General features: G+C 30.5%; 1 protein-coding gene across 1 annotated transcript; it reads right to left on the bottom strand.

Annotated features, from left to right (window-relative positions):
• Positions 1-2,833: 2,833 nt before the first annotated feature.
• Positions 2,834-9,552, bottom strand: LOC7486611 (probable beta-D-xylosidase 7). The gene is made up of 6 exons (XM_002306547.4): positions 9,110-9,552; positions 8,724-9,023; positions 8,259-8,428; positions 5,916-6,013; positions 3,673-4,437; positions 2,834-3,555 (listed from the first exon to the last, which is right to left on the bottom strand). The coding sequence occupies exons 1-6, from the start codon at positions 9,509-9,511 to the stop codon at positions 2,966-2,968; spliced, it is 2,325 nt and encodes a 774-aa protein (XP_002306583.3). The 5' UTR covers positions 9,512-9,552; the 3' UTR covers positions 2,834-2,965.
• Positions 9,553-10,463: the final 911 nt, after the last annotated feature.

Here is a 10,463-nt window from a genome sequence, read left to right as displayed (position 1 = left end):
ATTTAATGTGTTAAGACCTATTTATCAAATTTGGGTCCATTAAGTCAAGTTAGGGGGTTAACTTTCTACTATATAAACCAATTGTTAACATTATTTTTTAGTTTATGATATTTTTTTTAAAGTTGTCGCATATTGTGTGCTTTATTTCTCCTTATGTGATTGAGTGATTCTCGTACTAAGTTCTTGATTGAACTTGCAAATTCTTCGAATGATTGATCAACTTTGTTGTGATTTGTATATACTTCTCGTTCATGTATTGTTTTTTTTTTTTTTAGTTTAACGTGGGTGTCCGGGCCAGCTTGCGCGCACCTCAACTAATCCCACGGGCCCTGAAGTTAACGACCATGTAAGCCTCCAGTGGCCATCATATGAGCAACCACAGGGCTCGAACCTGAGACCATAGAGGGAGCAAACCTCTTGATCCCAAGCTCTTACCACTGGGACACCACCTAGATGGTTTCGTTCTTGTATTGTTATAGACATAGGATAGGGGTGATCAATTTCATATAACTTTGGTTCTCAAGACAAGGTTTTTATTGGGTCTAGTTGCAAACTTTTCTTCACGTCGCAAATTAGCAATCTAAAAGACAATTCTGCTTTAATTTGGTATCAGAGCACAGCTAATTTCAGGTTATTTCTCTTTAATTTTTGTTGTTACAAGTAATTTTCTTTAGATCTTACCATATCTAGGTTTTGTTTTCTTATTTTTCTTGGTTTTTTTCTCTATAGGGTTTCATCTAATACAAAAAAAATAAAAGAGAAAAGATTTGTAAAATCTCTAATAATAATAAAAAATGACAAAAATTGTATAAAGAAAAAGGAATTAAGGTTGAATACTAGGATTGACCTAGGAGGGAAGGACCCCAATTTGGAAGTGGGAAGATTAAGGTTTACAATGAAATAAGCTCTCTTAAAAAAAAAGATAAAAAATTAACTTTTTTCTCTTGGAAAATAGAGGAGTTGTCACTTTAAAAAATAAAAGGGGGGAAGAAAGGGAAGAACTCTCTGTGACCTTTTGATTTTTGAGAGAGAACACATCAGCATAAAAAAAACTAAGAGAAACACAAAGAGGGATTAGTAGAAAAGGAAATTAAGTACACAAGAAATAAAAAAAAAATAATAGGGTATTCAAGGAAATTAAGGAAAAGCTCAAAGAATTAAAGAAGAAGGGGAAATCAATCAAGAAAGTATTATATAAGTAATCTTATAAATTCATGATTATTTGGTAAGGTGTCTTAACGTTCTTATTCTTCTACTTAATTTTGAAAAATGAAGGGAAAAGCCTTAATTTTATCTGTAAAATTAGGGTTCATGTAGATTAGGGAAAATGTATTGTATTTTATAGAGATTTCCTGAAATAATGATGTAATAAGAAGTAATTAGGAGAATTAGACCATAAATTAAAGAGAAATCCAAGGGTGAAAACTCTAATTAAGTTCAGCTAATTAAGGGAAAGTTTTAGGTGTAGTCTTTGTATGATCTTATGTATGATTATGATTGTGTAACACCAGGAATAGGAATGCAATTAAATTGAGTTATGTATGAGAATCTAGGAGGAAAGATGAGTTCCTTGAGTTCTTGAATGTTAGAAATTGTGGAAATTGAGTGTAATTCATTTAAAAATTCATCACTTGGAGTGTTATGTATGTAACTTGTATGATTTAAGGATTGATCTTGAAGGTAAAACCTAAGTTGGTTGCAAAGGTGAAGATTTTAGCCAAAACAAAAAAAACACAAGGGGAAATTTTCCAGTAGCAGAAACGGGCTAGCAGTTTTGAGAAACGACTAAACCGGCTTGAGAAATGGTTAGACCGTTTCTCAAAACAGTGAGACTGTTTTGGCTAATGTTTTGTGGTAGCCTAATTTTGTGTTTTGGTCTTTTCTTGATTTTTACTTAAATTGTTTGGATTGTTTAAGAAATATGGATGGTTATTATGTGGAAAAAAAACATAATATGTGTGAGCACATGAAATTAGCTTATTTGTTAGCATTTCATAAGTTGAAACGTTAAAAGTCTAAAAATTATGTGTAATGATGTAAAAGCACATGTATTTATGAGTAACAAGTGTCTGGATTGTTAAAAGAATATTAAAAAGTGTTTTCTTAATATTTTTAAGAATAGAATGTAATGTAGGACTTAGTGTGATGCAAGTAAGTGGGAGTTGTGAGTGTAATTTAAATATATGTATGATTTGTTAATGTCATAATGTGATTATATGACTTTTATTTTTAATTTTAGTATGTTTACAAGTTCTCCATATGCTCCTCAAAATTAGTTTGACATGACAACTATTTTAGTTGTAGGATCTTCAGTTTTGCCTGGCTGTAGGATTTCCTGAATATTTTCATTTAGCTGTAAGACTTTTATCAATCTCCAATTAGCTATAAGATTTTAATAATTTATGATATCCATGCTACTTCTTGGAAGATTGTGATAAACATATTTGTTGAATTATAAGGATTTTTGTGTTTTCCTGGTAAAGCTATATCAATGACAATAGATTTTCATTTTAAATATAAGATTATGATATTTTAATCTTCTAATTGCTTCTATTGTATTCATGTATTGCAAAATTGGTTATGATTTAGCTGTAGGACTTTTATCAATCTTCCTTTTAAAAGTTTGGATGCTTTTTGGATCAATTTTAACTTCTTAACTTTCTACTTTATAAATATCAATAAGGTTTTGTTTTTTCTTCTGGGTGAGATAAAAAGTTTTGGGTTTCTCCAATGAAATCAATTTCTCATTTGATATTATTTATTAAACATTAAATCCCAACAAATTTTTAAATTTATAACCCAATAAACCTCGTTTCTAATTTAACCTCAAATATGTTAATTAACCATGTTATTAAACAAATTTTCCAACACCCCGTGCCACATTCTCTGGGTTCATTGACATGGTACTACCATCACAATACTTTCAAATACTGGTTTTTCAGTTTTGAAGAATGGATTCTCCATATCAAATTACAATGGAAATCGGGTACTCTTGACCTTCTACAACTAAGAAATGTGTTCCTTCCTCCATCACCATCAGGCCATCTTCATTAGTTCTACTAAGGTGTTCACAAGGGCTCACTTCAAATTCAATTTCAGCTCTTTCCCCTGCACTTAATTGCACACTATGGAATCCAACCAGCTGTTTCCTTGGTCTACCATTTCCTTGTTTCGTCTGCCTCGCAAATAGTAAAACTGGATGCTTGCCCGCCATCTCACCATGGTTCTTTACTTCAATTCTAACAGGGAATTTGTTGTGCTCACAGAATTCCGTGCCCAATTCAGAAACCAATAGGGACAGAACTGAGTCGAAGTTGTTGATTTTATGCATTGTTGAGGATTGATTCAAGTAGAGTTTGTTTTGGGAGACAGCTCTTAGTTCATAAGTATATTTCGAGTAGCTGAGGCCATAACCAAACTCAAAAACAGTTGGCCCTTTGTAGAATCTGTATGTACGTCCAGGATAGCCTGAAGAAGTTTCAGGTCGCATCCTCATATCTGTCATTGGAACTTTGACAAATTCTTGTGGATACCAAGTCATCGGTAGCTTCCCTCCTGCATTGCAACGTATAGTTCAGCATTAGAACTACAAAATGTTGATATATATATATATATATGTTGGGACAGCCCATTTCTCATCCACTTGAGCACAAATAAAGAAGCATATATCACCTGGATTATGGTCACCAAAGATGATTTCTGCAAGAGCAATTGCACCAGCTTCACCAGGATAACCAGCCCACAAAATGCTTCCGATATTTTTATCATTTTTGGCGAAAGATATATCAACAGGACCTCCAGAAAGAAGCACTAGAACAACTGGATTCTTTGCTGCTTTTGCAACACTGATAATCAGTTCTTGTTGCTTCCCAGGTAGCACCAAGTCTCTGCGATCAAGTCCCTCCTTCTCTTGAGTATCGTCCAGACCCATTATCAATACCACATGATCCGCCCCTTTTGCTACATTCACGGCCCCAACAATTGAAGCTGAAGAGCATTGAACTGAGTCACAACCTGGGTAAGGAATAGTGTGTTTAATATAGCTCTGCAACGCTTGCAGTGGCGTGACAAGTTTGCATGGAGGGCCTGCATAGTTTCCGAGAAGTGTTTGCACAGAATTGGCATTGGGGCCAATAACAGCCAGGGACATGGTTTTGGATTTTGAAAGTGGGAGGAGTCCTGCGGAGTTCTTCAAAAGGACAATGCCATTACGGGCTGCATCGAGGGCTAGTATCTGGTTTTCTTGGGAGCAGACTTGGTCAGGACCAATGTTCCCAAATTGCTGGCCAGTAGGATTCCCATTGAAAAGGCCTAACCTCATTCTTACAGAGAAGAGGTTATGAAGGGCTCTGTCTATTTCAGATATAGTTAATTTTTTTTGGTCCACGGCTGCTTTGGTGTGTTGCTGCAAGTATGATCCACAGTTGACATCCATGCCTGCATGCATGTGTATGTTAAACAGAGCTCAACGACAAAATGTAAAATAAAGCTATACATTACCACAGATGAAAAAAATTGAATTTTTTTTTCAAATTAATTTTTTTGTACTTTATTTTAAAAAGACAAAATAAATAAAATATTATTTTTTATTGTCAATGTTATATTAGTTTATGCTGGATTGTTTTTATTTTTTTTCACAATTTTTTTTATTTTTCTAGTTTATTTTTTTTATTTAGTTTCAAAAGCCAAAGAAAAATACTAGGAAAGAAACAAATTTTATGTAAAAATTATAAAATCATGCCTATGAAAATATAAAAAACTGAATCAAGTATGTTCAATCAATAACTCCATGATTTAATCCTTCATTAATGAAGTAAAAAAAAATAAAGTAACACTTAAAAAAAATTAATAAAAATTATTATTTTTATTTATAAAATAAAGTAAAGAAGTTTCAAAATAAAAAAAATGAAATATAATCTCTAGTTGTAAGCAAATAAAAATTTTGCAAAACTTTTAACAATAATTTTTTATTATTATTATTTTTCGAAATTTGAATCATTTTTTTCTTTAAAATTGGAACCAATAGGGAGTCAGCATGTGCCCTTTCACTAATCAAAATTTATGAAAAATCGAATTGATTATAGAAGGGGGAACCCGTATGCTTAACACAACAAATCATAAGAACTCAATTGTCGAAATTAAAACCACAAGGATGTGTTTATCAAAAAAAAACTTGAAAATAATTATAAAAACTAATATTAAAAAAAACAATGCAAAATGATAAGATAGGATGTAGTCTAATCTCCAATAAATTAATTAAATGTTGAAAGATGAAATTAGGAAAAAAAAATTAATTATACAAAAAGATCTAAAAAATAAGGGTGAGAAAAAACATTAATAAGAGGGGTAAAAAAATTTAATTGGAGGGTTATATTAAATTGAAAAATGGCTTTAATAAAAAAAATCAAAAAAATAAAGATCAAATTAAAAAAAATAAAACAAAAAAAATAATTGAAGAATAAAATTGAAAGAAAAAAAAACTTCAATAAAGTTCTAAGAAAAAAATTAAAAATTAAAAAAATAAGAAGCAAGATAAGAAACAAACATATGAGAAATTACAATTAAAGAACTAAATTGAAACAAAAAAACTTTAATAAAAAAAATAAGAATAAAATAAAAATTAAAAAAAGGACTGAAATTAAAAAAAATACATGAAAAATTGTAATTAAAGGACTAAATTGAAAAACAAATTTCAATAAATAAATAAAAAAACAAAAAATTTAAGAGAATGAATACTGAAATTAAAAAGTAAAAAAAGAAAAAAGAAAAACAATGGTATACATTACCTTTCAATTATTATTTTTGTTTTTTGCCGAGACCATGCATGTCAGCACACTATTATAGTGAATTTTGGCTACAGTGAATCATTTTAGTATATTTGCCTACTGATGACATAAGTGAGGTAGGTCTCATACCAGCTTTAAGCACAGCAACCACAGCATCTTCTGGTGTTTTGGCGTATCCTTGAGCATCATGGATGATGGAAACCGCATCACAGTCTGATGCGATGTACCTGATTATCATTAACAATATGGTAATCACACGTATGTTAAAATTTCTCTGAAAATAAAAAACAAAAACAAAAAGCTCTGCTAACCTCATATTAATAAAAAAAAAAAACAAAAACCAGGAAAAGAGGGGTTTTAATAATGTTTTTATTGTAGCTCTAGAAATATTTTACCATTATAGTAAAATTACTAATTCATCTCTCATTCAAATAACAAATGGCCTTATTTAGGATGATATTGAGGTAATTTTGTTTTATATGAATAATAAAAATACTAAATTATCTTTGGAGACAAAAAAAATATATATGCCTTAGGTCAAAAGGTATTATTAGTTTTTTTCTATTTTAGGTTTTGGCTAAATTACTAAAATGTCTTTTAAGCCAATACAATTAAAGCTTTCAGTCGAGGGATATTTATACCTTTTCATATTAGTTATTTTGTTATTTTTCTATTTTTTTAAAATAAAATAATATTAGATTTTAAAAAGCGGCTAGCGCGTGGAAGGTGTTCACGCACTTTAAGCGGTGCATTTGGCACCTCCTTGTGGTTAAACCTGATCGTTCATCATGTAGTTAGTTAGAAGCGTTGTCGCGTTCTTTTTCTACTAGTGTGGCACATGTCATCAACAGGTGACTTTTTCTCTCTCTCTCCTCCCCTAAAAATTGTTGATTGGTCTTCTTTGTTTTTTTATATTTGTGATTTGGTACTTGTTTTGATTTTTTATTTTTTTCCTTGACTCTTTAATAAGACTTTTGTTTCTTTTCAATTTAGTGCTTCAATTTTGATTTGTGATATATTATGTTTTTCAATTTGGTATTTATTTTTTTGATTTCTTTTTTCTTACTTGATCCTTTTATATAATGTTTTTTCAATTTCACCCTTCAATCCAAGTTTATTTTGTGTTATTATTTTCAATTTGGTCCTTAATTTTTTTTTATTAGAGTTATTTTTCTCTTCAATTTAACCCTCCAAACAAAAATTTATGTCCTTTTTTCTTTTAATTTTTTTTTTCATTCTTTGCCCTTTTGTATAGTTGTTATTACTTTTCGATTTAGTACTTCAATTTTAATTTTTTATATATTGTTTTATTTAGTCCTTATTCTTTGAAATTCGTTTTTTCTTAACTTTTTTATAAACGTCTTATTGGTTTTTAATCTCACCTTTCAAACTAAGTTTATGTTGTGTTATTTTTTTTAATTTTTTCTCATTTTTTTTCCTTTCGTTTTATTTATTTTCTTTTCAATTTAACCCTCCAATCAAAAAAATTTAGTTGCTCTCTAATTTATTTTTATTTTAATTTTCATCCTTACTATTTTAATTATTATTTTTTTTATTTTAGATTCTTTTATGTAATTAATTTTTTTTCATATTATGCTCTTCAACTTTTATCCAATTTCATGGTCTCATCATTTCTTTTTTCAAGGTATCGTGATCCATTTAAAAATAAGAATTCCGTTTAATATCACTATCACTATGTTTGCTTTTATCATCTAATTAAAATAAAATTAACTTATTAATCTCAGTCGTCGTCGTCGGTGTTATTACTCAAAATATTAATTGCTTTTGTTTTTTCAAAATGCATTTGCATAACCTAAACAATGTTTTTTGTGAGAAAAAAAAAAGGACTTGTAGCATAGCGCGGGCGTGCATAGTATTATCCATTTCTTAATTAGATCCTCGCATATATATTCTCTATCAATTGGGTCTCCAGCTATATAACATTCTTCCAACTTAATTATTAAGAATTTGTGACAGAAAACGTTAAGGTATCTTACAAAAAGATATCTTTTTATGGCATAAAAATAGTTATTTAGACAGAAGGATGAGATCTAATTGGGGATTGGTGTCTTGGTTAGGACCTAATTGATAAAATAAAATTGGTTGGGGACTCAATTAAGAACTGGTGCATAGGTTGAGGACTAATAGTTAAGTTTTGTTTTCTTTTACCATTATATATCCGTGATTGAATATGGTTTTAGCCTTTTAGGAACCAAAAATAAATTTTTGAATCACACGTGTGTGTGTGTGTATTCTATGCTAATTTTTTTTCCTTTTTTTTCATTTTTAGAATTTGGTGTTAACTCAGTAACATATTATATGATAGAATTAAACATGTAGGGATATATTAGAATTTGAGACAAGCCCAAGCTATTTTCCCTCAATATTGACTCATATAGAGTAGAATTAAATATAATTTATTAACAAGAATTTAATGGGCATTGCAAATGGATAAAGTGTAAAAAAGCATACCCATCAAAACCCCATTGGGCTCTAGCGGTTCGAGAGAGGAAATTGGAATCTGCACAGTTAGGGATTCCATTAACTCTATTGTAAGCACACATTATCCCACTGGCTCGCCCTTCTTCAACACAACTCTTGAATGGTGGTTGATATGTGTCTGCTAAATCTTGCGCGGTCACCTGATTTAATTAATAACAAATAAGCCAAGTTTTGTGCACAAGAAAATCTTAAAATGATATATATATATATATATATATATTATTGATGTTTAGCGAGAAACTTATATAGTGTAATAATTCTCTTTTCTTTCCTTTTCTTTTTACTTATACTATATATAAAGTTTCGTCTATCAATACTATAAAGTTGATAAAGCTCACTTTCTTTGAATTTGACTCCCCAGGAGTCAGAGAATCAAAAGGAAAGCAGCTGAAACAAAAAATCTGGGGAAGGCCATTAGGCATGCGAGACACTTACATAAGCATCAAAAACATAGCGACTCGTGCCATTCCAGTTTTCCAAGTCATAAGCAGTAAAGTGCTTACAACAAGCTGAAGCTTGAAGTGGCCCTTTAATCTCCCCTCCCTTGAATGAATCCCCTTGAAGCCCTCTCACGTATGACACTGCATATTTCCCTGTCATCAATGGATCCTCACCTGGTGTTTCTTGCCCTCTCCCCCATCTTGGGTCCCTAAATATGTTGATATTTGGTGCCCAGAATGTCATCCCTGTAGCTTGCCCTGCATTGTACAGTGCTCTAGCCTCTTTTCCGATCGCCTTCGCACATTCAAAAATGACTTATACACTAATATTCTTGCAAGTAGAAATTAAGAAAGATTAACGTTTTGTTTGGGTGGTTATACCTGACTAATGCGATACCATTGGTTGGCATCAAAAGAAGCAGCGGAAAGAATGACTTGAGGGAAACTAGTGGCCCTCTTAATAGTACCATTGAAACGAATGCCAGGTCCTGCATAGGCAACGCCGTGTAATGCCTCGGACCACCACTGATAACCCGGGATACCAAGTCTTGGAATCGGTTGAGCTGAATTAACGAGTTGGGATATCTTCTCCTCTAATGTTAGCCTGGACACCAGATCGTTGGCTCTTTGGCTGATGGGAAGAGTGGTTTTGCAAAAAGGGAAGGTCTTTGTTGATGGGTTTGACGAGTCGCATGAGAATGGTGGCTGAGTTGAGTGAACTTGGAGGACAATAATAACAGTGAAGATGGTAAAGGTAAAGAAACGGAGGTTTTGGGGTCTCATTGTGGGGATTGTTTATGTGTTGTGGAGTTCAAGTAAGAGTAACTAAATCAGAAGTTGTGAAGATATATTGGGTTTCGCTAGGAGGATGGATGCCAATTGATGGGCAGATTACTTCCTTGTTTAACATTATGATAGGATATCTAAAATAAGAATCTAAAGCTTTATTTCCTTGCTACATATCCTTGTAAAGTTATTTCCTTTGTTGCTGTATAATTTATTGCAAGTATTTAGAAATATTACTAAATAAAACAACAATTATTTAATATATGTAATCAATATTTCATTAAAATATTATATTTTTACTGTTTCTTTTAACACAATTCAACACTGTTTCTATACTTAACATATAACCTAACAACACACATTCATATAAATACCCTTTAATACACTCTAGGCTTGTGTGTTATAATGTTTATTTATTAGGTAGTCATAATTGGATATGAATATGACCAAATATGCATATTGAGTATATGGGAATACCAAATAATAATAAGATAATTAAGTTTGGATGTGAGTGGGAACAAGAAAATACATGGAAAATATTAATAGCGCGCGTGTGTGAGAGAGAGAGAAATATATATATATATATATATATATATATATATATATATATATATATATATATATATATATGTCTAGTCAGCCCAGGATAATTTTGATATTTTTTTTTAAATAATAAAAATAGTTAAAACATCATTTTAATTTGGATACAACTAGCCAACCAAGATAGTTTTAAAATTAAATTTAAATTTTTTAAAAATAAAAATAGTTAAAATATCATTTTAATTTTACAAGTTAGAGCTAAAATACTTTAACAAGTAAACAATTAGAAATTTATTTCAATACATTTTTTTATGGATTATCTATTTTTTCTCAATGATATTAATTAATGCAATGGTATAATGATGATGAATTATTTATTTTATATGAGAACTATTTTAAATAAAAATAA

This window comes from Populus trichocarpa, chromosome 5, assembly GCF_000002775.5.
Source record: "Populus trichocarpa isolate Nisqually-1 chromosome 5, P.trichocarpa_v4.1, whole genome shotgun sequence".
NCBI classification, from domain to species: domain Eukaryota; kingdom Viridiplantae; phylum Streptophyta; class Magnoliopsida; order Malpighiales; family Salicaceae; genus Populus; species Populus trichocarpa.
This window is presented reverse-complemented; position numbering and strand designations above follow the sequence as displayed.